The sequence below is a fragment of the Canis lupus genome, chromosome 13 (genome assembly GCF_048164855.1).
Source record: "Canis lupus baileyi chromosome 13, mCanLup2.hap1, whole genome shotgun sequence".
NCBI lineage: Eukaryota > Metazoa > Chordata > Mammalia > Carnivora > Canidae > Canis > Canis lupus.
Window position 1 is genome coordinate 52759301 of NC_132850.1, and position 17516 is coordinate 52776816.

The window sequence follows — 17516 nt, forward strand, 5'->3', positions numbered from 1 at the left end:
GACTTTGCCAGAACATTCTAATTGGCTTTGGGATTGCAAAGCAATAATATCAATCGAGGCAGTTGGATTAAAGGCATATGGGGAAAGAACAGAGATTTTTTAGATTTGGCGGGGGCGGGGGGGGGGGCGGTATTGGAAAGAAGTTTTCTTAGGTACACGCCCTAAGAACTCATGAGGAAGAGAGGTGGGGATTCACACAGTTACCTGTAGGGACAATCAGGCCCCACCCTCTGAAGTTCACCTTCATGCCTACGGATGAAGTTTGCCTGGATGCTGGAGCCGGTAATGAGGATTAGGGATGGGGACTAGGGCAAGACATAGCACCCTGGATTTAGGGTAAAATTCTCATTCCAAATCTCAGTACTGCCCTATTTGCATGGCATTTCCTCCGTGTGAGAGGAGCAAGAGAGCTTCCTCGGCCTCAATTTGTAAGGATCAGGTGTACTTATGAATAGAAGCAGCACTCAGTGAATACTACTAAGGCAGTTTGATTTTTTTTTTTAAAGATTTTATTTATTTATTCATGAGACACACAGAGAGAGGCGGAGACCCAGGCAGAGGGAGACGCAGGCTCCCTGCGGGGAGCCCGACGCGGGGCTCGACCCCGGGGCCCCAGGATCGCGCCCTGGGCCGCAGGCGGCGCCGGACCGCCGAGCCCCGGGCTGCCCGAGGCAGTTTGATTCTTAAAAGGTAGGTCGTCCCCCTTGTAAACATTCTTCACTAGTTTCTGTGACACCGAAGAAAAGCCAACCCGAGACTTTTGGGAATGACGGGGAACGACCGGGAAGGAGCCGACGCAAGGTGCGGGCCTGGACTCAGTGTGGGCTGCGGGCGGGAGCCCCCCGGCGGCGGGACCGGGCTGCGCGGGCGCCGGCCGGCACCTCGGGGCCTCCCCTCCCTCCCCCTCCCCCCTCCCCCTCCCTCCCCCGTGTCCTCCCTCCCCCCCACTCCCGGCCGCGGGCAGGCGTCCTCACCCGCCGCTCGGGCAGGGCTCGGGTCCGTGGGTGCGGGCGGCGGCGGACGGCGGAGGCCGGGCCGAGCACGAGCACGAGCACGAGCGGCGGATCTGGGCCCCAGGCCGCGCCCCCACCGAGGGGGCCTCGCCGGAGCTCCGGGGGCGCCTGGGGCACTCGCTCCGCCCGCGAAGCCTCCCCCGGCCCCCCCCGCCGGACGCCCGCCCGCTGGCCCTCGGGGTCCCCGCCCCCGCCCCCGCCGGGAGGCACACCCGCCCTGCGCCCTGCGCCCTGCGCCCAACCCGCCCGGTGCGCCGCGTCCGGAGGCCGCTCGTCACCTCCCGGGTACGTCGGGCCGCTCGGCCCCCGCGCCCCCCGCGCCCCCCGCGGCCCCCGCGGCCTCCCCGCGCCGCCCACCGCCCGGGTGCGCGGGCGTCCAGGCGGGCCGGGCTTCCCCGCAGCGCCGCGGACGGCGGGGGGCGCGGGCCCCGAAGGACCGACGCTCTCGTAAGCCCCAGCGCCCCGCCCTCAGCGCTCCCCCCCCAGCGCCCCCCGGCCCGCAGCGCTCCCCCCGGCCCCCAGCGGCCCCCCCCCAGCGCCCCCAGCGCCACCAGGGTCGGTAAGGACTTTGGGGGGCGCGCTCGGGGCGGGGGCGGGCGCGGGGGCGGGCGCGGGGGCGTGTCTGCGCTCCCGGGTCTCCACGGGGACCACACGGCGCAAACCGGGTTTCATCACTGTGCGGAGAAGCGGGGAAGGGTCGGGATTCGGGGTGTGCCCATGCCCAGGAGCCTCGCACCGTAACCCCAGTCCGGCCTCTGCGCGGCGGGGGGCGAGTGTGAGCGGGTGTGAGCGGGTGTGAGCGCGAGAGCTTCCCCCCTCCGCGTTCCTCCACCCTTGAAACGCCCGAGTTCTGTCTCCGTTGAGAAAGTAACTTAGAGCACGTAAGCCTAGACGAGTTCTCTAAGTAAGGACGCCCTGAAGTTCCCCCTCTAACTTCTCCAATTTCCTTCTATGAGAACTGTTGAGAACCTAGACGCAGCCCGCGGAGTGGTCTTACTGTTTTGTGTTTTGTGGGGAGAGAGATTGATGGACGGATGGATGAGGCTGAACAGCTCAGCTGGCTGAGATGGCGCTGACCTTGCGGAAGGTCTTGTCTGCGCTGTTACTAACTCAGATCTTCACCAAAAAGCAACTGGTAGATTTGAAAGTAGAGACCAAAAAAAAAAAAAAAAAAAAGGAAATGACATCCTATTTGAAAATGACTTATTCACCGATATTTTAAGTTTCTTCCTGTTCTAAGCAGAGAACATTTGCATCTTTAAACTTCTTTGTTTTTCATCATTAAACTTCTTATGATGCACTTATTTTACAAAAATTGCCAGAAGGTTACAGCATGACTTGTACGTTTCTAAGCTATCAGTTCATTTTTTGTATTATTTTCCTTAAGAATTTGGCTTGGGTGGTTAGATATCTTGTTTTGATTTTCGTGATTGAGTACAATTTATGATTAAAACAGTTGTGGGTATGATCTTTTTATAAAGATTTCCTAATAAATATAAGTTGTATTTACTCCTCATCAAAAGACTTGCTTGGGGGATCCCTGGGTGGCCCAGCGGTTTGGCGCCTGCCTTTGGCCCAGGGCTTGATTCTGGAGTCCTGGGATCGAGTTCCCCGGTCTGGTTCTGCACATGGAAGCTGCTTCTCTCCCTGCCTGTGTCTCTACCACTCTCTCTCTTTCTCTATCTCATGAATAAATGAATAGAATAGAATAGAATAAATGACAAATGCTTGTCAAAATTCTGTTCACTCCCACATCATATAAAATTTATATTCCTTTTTCCTCATACTAAAAAGAAATGCCTGAGCCTTTGAATGCTGTCTTCTTTCTTATTAATTATTAAATTTAAAAAATGCAATCATTGCTTCTTGCTGCCTACTCTTACCAGGTTTATTCTGCAAATTGCAGAAGAACATATGTTTTGGGTTACTTCTTTCAGTGATAGACTAGGGATAAAAATTCTTTTTTTTTTTTTTGTTTTTTTTTTTTTTGTTTTTGAGTGTCTGAAAATGCCTGCCTCACCTTTACTCTTGAATGATAATTTAAATGGGTATTGCCATCTAGATTGGCAGGTGTGTCTTCTTTGCCCTTGGAGAATACCATTACATTATTTTTGGGCAAAGTGAGGAATTTTTTTCTTTTTTTGCTGGAGATTCAATATTCATTTAAATTTAGCACCTTATTTTTTTCCCAATTTGAAAAAACTTTGAGTTACTCTGTCTTTTGATAGTTGGACCCGTAGCAGCATACAAGATAGGCTTTGAATTTTCATTTCTTATGGAGGATTTCTAGTAGGTTGGCTTTCAGCCAGGGCCAGAGGGCAGAGATTTGTTTTAGATCCTTATTCACATTAGGGGCAGCTGCTTTTTCCCTGCCGGTGTACTTTCAGTTTCTGACTGCACATTGGGCCCTGAGTCCCTTCTCCACTCCTGCTTCACCCAACCATCACAGCCCCAGCCCTGATGTGGGTATCTGGTCGTGGTTTTGCTGGGGGCCACAGGGCTTCAACTTCCTGTCAGTTCTCAATCAGTAGATGTGCACAGCACAATGCCAGGCTAACCAGTCAGACTGCTGTCTTTTTCTGGATCTCAGACCAGTAATGCCTCAGCATTTTGTTACTTTTCTGAATTCTTTTTTTAAAAAATATTTTATTTATTTACTCACAAGAGACACACAGAGAGAGGCAGAAGGAGAAGCAGGCTCCTTGCAGGGAGCCCAATGCGGGACTTGATCCCAGGACCCTGAAATCATACCCTGAGCTGAAGGCAGACACTCAACCACTGAGCCCCAAGGTGCCCTAATTTTCTGAATCTTTAAGCAGATGATTTTATATTTTGTCTAGACCTACCACCCTTATTAGATATGACTCCATTCAGTCTAACTGGAGCCATTGCTCTTCTCTTTCTCAGTGCCATGCCATTGCATAGAGGGGAAATGGGAGGAGAGAGATAAGACTTTCATCTTCAGTGTCAGATTGGTAGTGGTAGTTTTAATATCATTAATAATTAATATTTACTGAAAAGTTACCATGCAGTAGGTACCATGTAATATGTGGATGAACATAGCCCAAGATCCCTGCTCTGATTAATTTTACAGTTTAAAGACAGAAGGCTAGGAAAAATTTAAAAATAGATTTATCTGACCTTTAAATATTAGCTGGAAGCTTGTATGGATTTCTTAAGATTTGTGCTATTTATTACAAAATGATCAAGTAAATTTTGGTTGCCCAGGACAGTAATACTAAGATGATTTTTTTTTCAATAATGGATTCAGCAGAAAGACAGTGGGATAAATATAGTACCAAACAGTATTCTTATCTCAACTTACCCCTGTCACTTTTAGAGATGGGGACAATGTTGGATCTATGTTCTTTATGGGTTAGTTTCCATTGCCTGCTAATTTTTGCTCTTCTCCTGGTCATTATTTTGCTTCCTTTAGTACCTGGTTGTTTTTTTATGGTGTACTGGACATTCACTTTGAAACATTTTTTTGTAGGAAGAAATTTGAAGCCTCAAATAGTAGTATTCTCTTCTTTTTTTTAAAATTTATTTATTTATGATAGTCACAGAGAGAGAGAGAGAGAGAGAGAGAGGCAGAGACACAGGCAGAGGGAGAAGCAGGCTCCATGCACCGGGAGCCCAATATGGGATTCAATCCCGGGTCTCCAGGATTGCGCCCTGGGCCAAAGTCAGGTGCCAAACCACTGCGCCACCCAGGGATCCCAGTAGTATTCTCTTCTAGAGAAAATTTCCCTTTGCTTCTGCAGGTATCTGAGCACTAGAATTCCAGAAATCATCTTAATCCCTTTTCAGAGCCTGAGACTGCCTGAGCCATCCAGATAAGTCAGAACTGTGCTACAATCTGTGTAAGGGCTCGGTTTCCCTTGGTTCAGTTCTGCCTTTCCATCTGTGATTGCCCCAGACCTTAACCTTACATATACTCTGTGTCCTTCAGGCTGTCAGAGTGTTGTATGGCCTATTGGATGAGGCTTACTATATTCAAGGTGGTGGAAGACAAGATTGAAAATATTGGCTGAGAACTGGAAACTATAAAAAATGACATACAGATGGAGAAAAGAACCAAATAGAAGTTAAATAGGTGAGAATGGCAGTAACTGCAAAATATAAATGCTGTGGCTGGATCTAACAATAGATTAAACACAGCTGAAGAGAGGAGAATAAACTGGAAAGTAGATCAGAAGGAAATATCGAGACTGAAACTTGAAGAGGTGAAATATAGAAAGAACAGAAGAGAAGGAGGCCTGGAAAATAGAGCTAAGCTAGAGCTTAGATGAAAATTTATAACCTTAAATGTATATATTAGACATGAAGAATGGCTGACGATTAATGAGCAGGTGTCTACCTTAAGAAATTAGAATAGGAACAATAAAATAAATCTAGAGGAAGCAGAAGGAAGGCAATAGTAATTTAAGAATAGAAATTCATGGAATAGAAAGGAAATAGAGGATCTATAAAATGAGAAGCTGGTTTTTGAAAATGCTAGTAAAAAATGATAAACCGCTGACACTGAAGACAATCATAAGGCACAAAAAACTCATCTAAGTTACAAGACAGGACATTAAAATAGTAAGATGAAAAAAATAAAATAAAATAGTAAGATGATATTCTAAGTAACTATGTCAGTAAATTTGCAAGTTTAAAAGAAAATGTTCAATCCCTTGAAAAACACAATTTACCAAAGCTGACAGATGATGAAGAAGAAAATCTGAATAGTTTCATAGCTGTTAAGTATATTTAATGAATTTTATAAAAACAAGATAAATATACAAATAATAGCAATAAATCTTGCAGGCTCAGAAGGTGGCATTGGTGAATTCTACCCACAGAAAAGAAAGGAAATGTATAGGGCAATTTTACTCTGAATATAGATGCAAACGTTCTAAAGGAAATATTAGTAAACAAATATACCCAGTAAAATATAAAAAAGGATAATATGTCCAGACTAACTTGGGTTTCTTCTAAACAATTCAACATTGTCTCAACACTAAATTGATTAATGTGAGGAAACCTGTGTTATTTCAATAGATATAGGAAGACAAAAAAATTTAATAAAGGTCAACATTCAGTAATCAAGAAAACAAACTAAAGGTATACGGATTGGGGGATCCCTGGGTGGCGCAGCGGTTTGGTGCCTGCCTTTGGCCCAGGGTGCGATCCTGGAGACCCGGGATCGAATCCCACGTCAGGCTCCCGGTGCATGGAGCCTGCTTCTCCCTCTGCCTATGTCTCTGCCTCTCTCTCTCTCTCTGTGTGACTATCATAAATAAATAAAAATTTAAAAAAATTAAAAAAAAATAAAGGTATACGGATTGGAAAAATAATAAAGAGAATAGCTTCATGATAATATAAAAAAAGGCTTTTAAAACAGACCACAAAATCACTACTAAGAAACAAAATAGAAAATGTTTAAGAACATCTGTTCATCAAAAGATTCCACCAAGAAAGTGAAAAGGAAAGCCACACAGTGGAAGAAGAGAGAGGCATACCTTGTTTTATTGCATGTGGCAGATACTGTGGTTTTTTGTTTTTTGTTTTTTGTACAAATTCAAGGCCTGTGGCGACCCTGTGTTGAGCAAGTCTGTTGCTGTCATTTTTCCAACAGCACTTGCTCACTTTGTATTTTTTTTTTAACTTTTATTTATTTATGATAGTCATACAGAGAGAGAGAGAGGCAGAGACAGAGGCAGAGGGAGAAGCAGGCTCCATGCACTGGGAGCCCGACGTGGGATTCGATCACGGGTCTCCAGGATCGCGCCCTGGGCCAAAGGCAGGCGCTAAACCGCTGCGCCACCCAGGGATCCCACTTGCTCACTTTGTATCTCTGTGTCACATTTTGGTAATTCTGGCTGTATTTCTAACTTTAGTATATTCATTACGATGATCTGTGATCAGTGATAATGACTCACCGAAAGCTCAGATGATGGTTAGCATTCATTAGCAATAAATCCTTTTTTAAATGAAGGCGTGTGCTTGTTTTTGGACATTGCACATTTAACAGACTACTGTGTAGTACAAACATAGCTTGTGTGTGCACTGGGAAACTAGAAAATTCATCGGACTCTCTGTATTGTAATAGCCATTTTATTGTGGTGGAGCCAGACCCACAATATCTCTCAGCAATGCCTGTATTTGTAACACATGTATCTTCCGTTTTGAGAGTATACATTTTTATTTTCATATGTATGTAATATTTATAATAATTATTATGTTATAATAGCAACAACCCAATAGAAAACAGTAGGCCAAAAACTGAAAGAGGCACATTACAACCGAGAATTCCAAATGATCATACACAATATGATCCTATATGCAGATGTTCAGGCTCATTATTAGTCCAGGAAATAAAATTTAGACAACAGAGATTACACTACCTACCTACCAAAATCGCTAAAATTAAAAAGACTGGCAGTACTAAGTGGTAGCAAGATAGAAAGCAATTGGAACTCTCATACAGTGCTGATGGGAACGCAAACTATGGTTTATCCATACTAGGAAACACTGTGATCCATTGGGAAAGAATCAGAAAAGTTTCTATATGTGAACGTAGAAAGATGTCAAGTTATATTGTTAGGTGAAAAGTGAAAGTCTAGAATAATTATGCATGGTAGGTATGGCCCCATTTATCTAAAAGAGACAGGAGGGGGTGCAAAGCAGTTGCATTGGTGTGGCCATAAAGATTCTGGCTGCAACAGCTATTAAATTTCCAAACCAAGTATGTATTAATATTATTTGTGTTTTAATATCTGTTCCTACAAATTATACAGCCTAGGCCTTTATAACCTCAGATTCTGTGGGTGTGGGAAATTAATTTTACCCATAAAAAGTTTTGTTCTTGGGGTTATATTTTTTTTTTTTAAATTTGTGCAGTTTATGCAGTGAGCAAATACAGACAAAGGAGTACAAAGCATAAAGAATGAGAGAGCTGAATAGAGCCAAAGAGGGATACAGGGCCCAGAAAGAGGGCAGAGAGAGCGAGCGAGCGAGAGAGCTAGATTCATGACTGGAAAGAAACCAGCAGCGGTGGAGACCATGCAAACAGCTTTATTTCCCCCACATTCATCTGAATAGCCCATCCAGACCGGGGCACTGCTTTCTGCACTTCTCTGCAGGAAGAGAAGGTTCTGATGGTTGGTCTGATTGTCCCTCGGCCCAGCAAACCACCTTGCTCTGCCTGGAGTTCCCAGCATCCCTCCTGCCTGCTAGTAGTTAAGTGTCAGACAAGCTGGAGGAGCATGGGAACTTTTTCTTTTGCCACTGGAGCTGTGTTCAGTGAATAGTTGTCCCGCAAAAGCTGTGGTTGGGCTCTGTGACATCTCTAACTCATGGGGGCACCAAGGCAGGGAAAGAGTATGCTTATATCCAAGAAGGCTTGAAGCATAGGAGTAGGTGATTATAAATCCATACGGTTAAGCCTAGCTCACTTTTTTTTTAGATTTATTTATTTATTTGGGAGAGGGAGGGAGAACATGAGCATGAGTGGGAGGTGGGGCGAGGCAGAGGAAGAGGGAGAGAAGCAGACTCCCCGCAAACCTGGAGCCCAGTGCAGGGCCTGATCTCAAGACCCTGAGATCATGACCTGAGCCAAAGGCAAGAGTTGGATGCTGAACTGATTGAGCCACTCAGATGGTATAGGGCTTCTAGGTCTTGGCACAGGGGCAAGATCTCTGTGCTCATGTTGCTGGATGCACCAGGGAATCCATTTTTTAATCCCCATGCATACATTCCATTTGCCTTTCTGTTATTTCCTGGTAGGTAGGTGTGTGTGTGTGTGTGTGTGTGTGTGTGTGTGTGTGATGCCTTACAAAACATTTCTCAGGAACTGGAATCATAATAAACTGTCGAACACAATCACTCATTTGAACCTCTTTTATTTGTAGGTTGGATCACTGGACAATGTCACGTGTTTTGTGGACATTGTGGGTTTTGGGGGCTGTAACCAACCTCTCCAAGGAAGAGGCCCCTGACCAGTCTTCTTCTCTGTCCTGTGACCCCACTGGTGTCTGCGATGGCCGCTCCAGATCTTTGAACTCCATGCCCTCAGGGCTCACAGCAGCTGTGAGAAGCCTTGACCTCTCCAACAATGAGATCACCTACATTGGCAACAGTGACCTTCGGGATTGTGTGAACCTCAAGGCTCTGAGGCTGGAGTCTAATGGAATTAACACAATAGAGGAAGAATCTTTTTTTTCCCTGTGGAGTCTTGAACATTTGGACTTATCTTATAACCTCTTATCTAACTTATCATCCTCCTGGTTCAGGCCCCTTTCTTCATTGAAGTTCTTAAACCTACTGGGAAATCCTTACAAATCACTTGGGGAAACACCTCTTTTTTCTCAGCTCACAAATCTAAGAATTCTGAAAGTAGGAAATATCTACAGCTTCACTGAGATTCAGGATAAGGATTTTGCTGGGCTAACCTTTCTTGAGGAACTGGAGATCGATGCTTCAAATCTCCAGAGGTATGAGCCAAAGAGTTTGAAATCGATTCAGAACATCAGCTATCTGGCCCTCCGTATGAAGCAGCCTGTTTTACTGGTGGAGATTTTTGTAGATCTTTCCAGTTCCTTGAAACATTTAGAACTGAGAGATACTCATTTGGACACTTTCCACTTTTCAGAGGCATCCATCAATGAAACACATACGTTGGTTAAAAAGTGGACATTTAGAAATGTGAAAGTCACCGATAGAAGTTTTACTGAGGTTGTGAGACTGTTGAATTATGTTTCTGGAGTGTTAGAAGTAGAGTTTGAGGACTGTACCCTTTATGGGCTCGGTGATTTTGACATACCTGATGTGGACAAAATTAAAAATATAGGTCAGATAGAGACACTAACAGTACGGAGGTTGCATATTCCACACTTTTACTCATTTTACGATATGAGTAGTATATATTCACTTACAGAAGATGTTAAAAGAATCACAGTAGAAAGCAGTAAGGTCTTTCTGGTTCCTTGCTCACTTTCACAACATTTAAAATCCCTAGAATATTTGGATCTCAGCGACAATTTAATGGTTGAAGAATACTTGAGAAACTCAGCCTGTCAGCATGCTTGGCCCCTCCTGCAAACCTTAATTTTAAGGCAAAATCGTTTGAAATCCTTAGAGAAAACTGGAGAAACTTTGCTTACTTTGAAAAACCTGGTGAACCTTGATATTAGTAAGAATAACTATCTTTCTATGCCTGAAACTTGTCAGTGGCCAGAAAAGCTGAAATGTTTGAACTTATCCGACACAAGAATGCAAAGTATAACCCGTTGCATCCCTCAGACACTGGAAATTTTAGATGTTAGCAATAATAATCTCGAGTCATTTTCCCTGATTTTGCCACAACTTAAAGAACTTTCTATTTCCAGAAATAAGTTGAAGACTCTACCAGATGCCTCCTTCTTACCCACCTTACAAATTATGAGAATCAGCAGAAACACAATAAACGCTTTCTCGAAGGAGCAACTGGATTCCTTTCACAGGCTGCAGACCCTGGAGGCCGGTGGCAACAACTTCCTTTGCTCCTGTGAATTCCTGTCTTTCACTCAGGAGCAGCAGGCCCTGGCCGGGCTCCTGGTCGGCTGGCCAGAGGACTACCTGTGCCACTCCCCCTCCTACGTGCGGGGCCAGCGGGTTGGGACCGCCCGGCTCCCGGCTTCTGAGTGCCACCGGACAGCTCTGGTGGCCGCCGTGTGCTGTGTCTTGCTCCTGCTGGTCCTGCTCATGGCGGGGGCGTGCCACCATTTCCACGGGCTGTGGTACCTGAGAATGCTGTGGGCCTGGCTCCAGGCCAAAAGGAAGCCCAGGAAAGCCCCCTCCAGGGACGTCTGTTATGACGCCTTTGTGTCTTACAGTGAGCATGATTCCTACTGGGTGGAGAACCTTCTGGTCCAGAAGCTGGAGCACTTCAATCCCCCATTCAAGTTGTGCCTTCACAAGCGGGACTTTATTCCCGGCAAGTGGATTATTGACAATATCATTGACTCCATCGAGAAGAGCCACAAAACCATCTTTGTGCTTTCTGAAAACTTCGTGAAAAGCGAGTGGTGCAAGTACGAGCTGGACTTCTCCCATTTTCGCCTCTTTGATGAGAACAACGATGCTGCCATCCTCATTCTTCTGGAGCCCATTGAGAAAAAGGCCATCCCCCAGCGATTCTGTAAGCTGCGGAAGATAATGAACACCAAGACGTACCTGGAGTGGCCCACCGATGATGCTCAGCAGGAAGGGTTTTGGTTAAATTTGAGAACAGCAATAAAATCCTAGATTCCTTCATGAAAGGCTAGTCTGGGCCTGGCCTTCATATCACTGGTTGTAGCTAAGTCCGCTCTGACACAGTTGTCTCTCAACTACGTGAACGCACTGTCCTTTGCAGACTTGCTCTTGCTTACTAAAGCCACTACTACTGTTCATATTTTGTCTAGAGTGCTGTCTTATAAAAACTACCAGATGGGAAAGAAGAGGTTCTTGGTTTTTTCCTTATCCTATGAGATAATCATGATCCAAGTCCACTGTTGACGTCAGAATTATCTGTAGTCATTGGCTTAGTTCATCAGGAAATAGCACCAATCAGCAGCCTTGCTGATAAGATAAACAGCCGATTAACACACATTTTGTATGTTATATGATTATATATGGTATTCTTATTAAAGTCAGCTAGAAAAAAGAAAATGTCATTAAGAAAATCATAAATCTGGGGATCCCTGGGTGGCTCAGTGGTTTAGTACCTGCCATTGGCTCGGGAAGTGATCCTGGAGTCCCAGGATCGAGTCCAGGGATCGAGTCCCACATCGGGCGCCCTGCATAGAGCCTGCTTCTCCCTCTGCCTGTGTCTCTGCCTCTCTCTCTCTCTGTGTCTCCCATGAATGAATAAAATCTTTAAAAAAAAAATCATAAATCTGCATAAATGGGCCCATGCGGTTGAAACCAGTGTTGTTCAAGGGCCAAGTGTAAATAAAATACTCAATTTAGAGGATTTCCAAAGAAGCTCCCACATCCCTGAGTCTGATCCTCCATCAGCATTTAACTCCATGTGAAGTTCTTTTTAAAAAAAATTTTTTTTTTAAAAATTTTTGATAGTCACACACACAGAGAGAGAGAGAGAGGGAGGCAGAGACATAGGCAGAGGGAGAAGCAGGCTCCATGCACCGGGAGCCTGACGTGGGATTCGATCCTGGATCTCCAGGATCGTGCCCTGGGCCAAAGGCAGACGCTAAACCGCTGCGCCACCCAGGGATCCCCTCCATGTGAAGTTCTGATTAGTTTCTAGTTACCCCATCTTCTAATCCATTTCCTCTGAAGCATCATGCTTTCTTCTTCTGAAAAAGTCTTATTTGATTCTAAAAAAGGCTCCTTTTCTCCCTCTGAACATTTACAAAAGCGCATGTGGGCTAAATAGATTTTTAGACGAATATATACCCAGTGATTCCTCAAAATGACCCAAAAAATAGTGGATACACAATAATTTAAAGATAGATAGTACTTCCACGTGTTAATCTTTATGATCTAGAGTTAATATACATTATATTTAATGCAATTAATTAGGCTAGAGCTATTTCCTGATTCAACGCAAATTTCTTCTTAAGATGGGAGCCACCCGCGACAGGACTGGAACTTCCTCTGACCTGCTCAGTTTGTAGACAGAACTGGGTCTGTGTGGTTGATTGGCCTCTCAGGTCAGAAAAATCTGGGTCAGTAGAAGCATATCTCTAGGTAAGTCACTTAACTGACCCCAAATATTTTTCTGCCCTTACAGCAGGAACACTAATATCTACATCATGTGGGTGTGAATGTACAGTTGTGTAGGCTAACCACTGAGTGCGTGCCCCTCACTTACCATTCCCTCTGGATGGGTGGGCAGGGTGGAGGGACCAAGCCTCTGAGAATAAGAACCATGGATGATGCTCACATGGGGTAACAGCAATGCCTGTAGTAGGTGTTTGCTATTATTTTTTTTCCTGAGATGCGATTCATCTTTTTATAGATCATAGTCTGTGAATGTAGAAATTCCTATTAGGGGTACAAGCTTTGCCACAGGGACCCTGTTTTTCACAGAAAAATATCCCAGGGAAATAAGCGCATAGTTTCTGGGGAAAGTCAAAGAGTGTTTCTTCTCTCTCATACCAACTCCTGGGAGAGTGTTATGGAGGAAATAGTAGCCAGCCTAAGAAAAACAATGGACGAGTTCAGGGGAAGGAAATGAGGTGCTACAGAAACAAAAGACAATAATGGACTTTTTGCTTTATTTCTCTATATCCTACATTTAAGCACGATGTTAATTACCATGAGAACCAGACAAATTTAACATGAATTTGGTCCGTAGATTTAATTTAAATAATCTAGACAGCAAGAGAAAGAGCTCTGTAGTTGGTTGGTAGATTGAAAGTAATGTTATAAAAATAATCTTTATTTTTCTCATCACAGATGTTTTCTTTTTAAAAGACTTATTTATTTATTCATGATAGAGAGAGAGAGAGAGAGGCAGAGACACAGGCAGAGGGAGAAGCAGGCTCCATGCCGGGAGCCTGATGTGGGACTCGATTCCGGGTCTCCAGGATCACGCCCTGGGCTAAAGGCAGGTGCTAAACCACTGAGCCACCCAGGGATCCCCTCATCACAGATGTTAAACACGTTCACTGTAGACATTTTGGGAAAGAGATAAGAGCCTATAAAGAAAGAATTTTTCTTATCCCTTCACCTTGGGATAACCACTGGTAACTGTAGTGTATAGCTCGCCATAATTTTTTCTATATATATATATATAACTTCATGAAATTGGGATTAGATTTTAAATACCTAAACTATAAAGAAAATAGCATCTTTATTTTGTGTGTGTTTGAAGTTGTTTAGGGATTATCCAACATTTCTGAACTCCGAGGGTCGTTCAGAACTCCATGCAGATACATACTGGTTTACCTGCCCAGAGTTCTAAAGGGTTCTAAAAGCTACCCTCATGCAGTTGCTGTCCATAAAAGATAAATGGGAGGGGTGTCTGGATGGCTCTGTTGGATAAGCACCCAACTCAATTTTGGCTCAGGTCATGGTCTCAGGGTCATGAGACTGAGCCCTACATTGGGCTCCATGCTCACTGCAGTCTGCTCGAGATTCTCTCTCTCTGTCTCCTTCTATTCCTCCTCCCACTCTCTCTCTTAAAAAAAATAACTGGGGGCGGCCTGGGTGGCTCAGCGGTTTAGTGCTGCCTTCAGCTCAGGTCGTGATCCTGGCGTCCCGGGATCGAGTCCCATGTCAGGCTCCCTGCATGGAGCCTGCTTCTCCCTCTGCCTGTGTCTCTGCCTCTCTCTTTCTCTCTCTCTCTCTCTCTCTCTCTCTCTGTCTCTCATGAATAAATAAATAAAATCTTAAAAAAAAAATAACTGGGAAATACATCAGAGATCAATTTAAGGGCTCCTTCTTTTATAGAAGAAAAAACATGTTAGCTAATACTTTAGCCAGCAATGAGGTCTTTTGTCAGTAAACTATAAGCTCAGGGATCTTGTTTTATCTCCTTAAACCAGGGTTAAATCTAATAATCTAGATCGTGAACCAATCATAATACTGAAGCATTGAGCAGTTTCAAGAAGGCAAATTACCAACAGGTAAAGATCTTAGCATGAGTTTTCTTCATTACAACTGTAATAAGGCTTTGAATAGCATTAAGTTCATTGCCTGTGTTTTTGACAATAGATGTGCTTCCCTGTCTACTTCCTGTAAGTGTAATGTCTCCAGGTAACGAGAACAGATGTCTGATATTAGGCATACAGTGGTGGCTGTTTAGTAACTCGCCAGCAATTAAAAACAAATATGTTTGGGGAGGCCAATGTATTGTTCTTAATTCTCTCTGACTACTCTTTCCTATTTTATTAATTTTGTCCCTTCCTGCTGGATTAATTAATTAATCCATTCTCTTTTTTAAAAAGATTTTATTTATTTATTCATGGGAGACATACAGAGAGAGGCAGAGACACAGGCAGAGGGAGAAGCAGGCTCCATGTGGGAAGACCAATGCGGGACTCGATCCCAGGACCCCCGGATCACAATCTGAACCAAAGACAGATGCTCAATCCCTGAGCCAACCAGGCACCCCTGATTCATTCTTTCAACAAATATTTATTGAGTGCCTATTAGGTAACAGGCACTACTCTGAGTGCTGGACATAAAATAGGGAACTAAATAGATCAAATCCTCTGCCTTCATGGAGGGGAAGACAAATAAAAAAATAAATGTATGATATGATTTCAGGTATTGATAAGTGCTATGAAGAAAATAAAAGAGTATAGCAAGAGAGTGATGTCACGTGTGTGTGTGTGTGTGCGTGTGTGTGTGTGTGTGAACGGAGTGGCACAGAAGAAGAGAGTGGTTCTCCCCTTTTTTAGTGCAGCCCTTGGATGGGTCAGGTGCACTTGGAAGGCCCAGCAAATGCAGTGCACGTCTGGCTCATTGAATGGGCTGTGGCACCTAATGCCAGACAGTTCCAGAATAACACCCTCCATGCCAAAGGGCTTTATGTCACCAAAGCTGCCACGTGGTGACAAGCAGAGAGCAGAGAAGACCTTATCCTTAAACTGTAGTTTACATAACAACTCTGCCTACTTCTTTGAATTGATCAGAAGATCCTAGTTATAGCTAAATGCTGTAGTAAGAAGTACCTTATCAGCCACATTAGAGATAGCAGGTCCATGGTGGGTTTAACAAATGGGCTGCACGCATGGATTAGAAAACGATCACAATGGGAAAGATGCAAAGGATGCTGTGTTTGTTTATGCTGTTGCTCACGTTAAAATCAAACACAGAGACCAGACTTAGAAGTCCCAGAGCAGACAAAACCAGTTTTTAGTCTCACAAGCAAAGCTTGATTTAGCTTACTTTGCAAGACAAGTGAGGGTAACTTGCCCCAGGTGCTTTTTGCTTACGCCTCTGAAAATCATAAGCAAAACTTAAATTGTTTTCCCAAAATTGATATGAGGTGATCACTAATCAATTCCCTTTCCATAAAGAAAATTCCAATATTGTAACCAATCACTGTGAAGAATAAACAGTCACTGCCTCCAAACTAGATAAGCGGTTGTGTAACCCATACCTCTGAGCTTCCTTCTGTGTTTTGGTCTGAGTGCTCCTGGTTTGCAAACTATCTTTTTGATGTGTGCATAACAAACTTTTACTAATTACTACTTTGCTGATTCATTGGTTTTCTGGTTTTTTTCTGAACTTTTGACATTCAACTTCTCTTTTAAATTCTTTCCACATAGGCAGATTGCCTTTTTTGTAGGGTCCTGAGTTTTATCCAGTTCTAAAAACTCTTGCGCTTATCTCTGAAATTAAAAAAAAAAAAAGAATATCAATAATAAATGTAGGATCAAGGATTTAAAAATATTTCAACATGCAACTCGTTGCTTCTGGAGTAGGTCTGCTGTACTACTCCAGCCCTAGTGAATAATTAATGCCTTGAACTATTCCAATCACCACGGGTTGCCAGGCCACCAAATAACGAAGCCAATCAAGGATTTGTCCATACAAAAAGTGTGTGCGCTCCCAGCTAAATCTCAGTTAAGGAGGTTGCTCTACGTACAGTCAAGTAGCAGACATATTCACGAATCTCATTTGCAAATACAATAAGCAACGCCATGAGGGGGTATTTCCTTTCTCATTAATTCTATGTGCTCATTTAAAAGCATTTATAACAAAGATGTATATCCTTTAGCTTTATAAGGTATTAACCAGAAGTGGTTCTTGACTCGGTCTGCCCATATTAGAAGGGACTTCAGGGCAGGTGCGTGAAGAGGAGGGAGGGAGAAGCCGCACACACCTTTAGCCTCGGTTGTGCTTCAGTTACGCTGACTCACTGAGAAAGGCCAAGCCCATAGATGGAGCTGGTGGCTGCACAGGTGCTCTGCTGCTGTGGCCCTACGACACAGCCAGCCACGGTGCTGCCTCCCCTGCTACCCTAACAGCAAATCTTCCCTTGATTGGCAGTTCTCAGAGATGGACGCATTGCTGCCAACAGCCATCGTTAAATCCATGTATAGGGTTGGGGAAGAGTAGGGGAGCAGGGAACAAGGGCGGTATCTCCGTTAGCACTGTAAAATTTGGGTGACCGGTACCTAGAAAGTGTAGTGGCTCTTAGGCGAAGAGAGAGTACTTGGCAGGTTGATGCCGACCTCTCAGTGTTTTCTCCTTAGGGTTGGGATATGTTTTAATCCCATGTACCCTCCTAGAGGACATATACCATGGTCTTGGGCCAGTGGGGTTGAGGACTAAGTCTTTATAGTCAGCTCTGGATGGGGCCATTGAGGCTTCCTGTGGCCTCAGTTGGAGAAGCATGGTGTCTATAAAAATCCTAGCTGTCTCTAGGTCCTCATTTTCTTTCTTTTTTTAAATTTATTTTTATTTTTTATTATTTTATTTTATTTTTTTTCTCATTTTCTTTCAATATTATTATCCCTCAGGTTTAGCTTAAGACAAGATGAGGCATGGTAAGGAATTTAAAAGGCCAAAATACAGGGG

General features: G+C 44.1%; 2 protein-coding genes across 5 annotated transcripts in view; one reads left to right on the forward strand and one right to left on the reverse strand.

Moving 5' to 3' along the window:
• Window positions 1-671: 671 nt before the first annotated feature.
• On the forward strand, window positions 672-11478 carry TLR2 (toll like receptor 2). Of its 4 annotated transcripts, none has more exons than XM_072773708.1 (2): window positions 672-690; window positions 8909-11478. In XM_072773708.1, exon 2 carries the CDS (start codon window positions 8925-8927, stop codon window positions 11280-11282), a length of 2358 nt encoding a protein of 785 aa, XP_072629809.1. In that variant the 5' UTR covers window positions 672-690; window positions 8909-8924; the 3' UTR covers window positions 11283-11478. The 4 variants fall into 4 exon arrangements, with proteins under 4 accessions (XP_072629809.1, XP_072629810.1, XP_072629811.1 ...); XM_072773709.1 differs by having other exon boundaries at window positions 684-801; XM_072773710.1 differs by lacking the exon at window positions 672-690 and adding an exon at window positions 1182-1298.
• Window positions 11479-14339: 2861 nt separating this feature from the next.
• The window catches only part of RNF175 (ring finger protein 175), a 35262-nt gene continuing 32085 nt past the window's right edge, over window positions 14340-17516 (reverse strand). Inside the window, exon 7 of the mRNA XM_072773712.1 lies at window positions 14340-16548. Coding sequence (XP_072629813.1) covers window positions 16428-16548 — 121 coding nt within the window. The 3' untranslated portion in view covers window positions 14340-16427. The remainder of the gene's footprint in view (window positions 16549-17516) is intronic.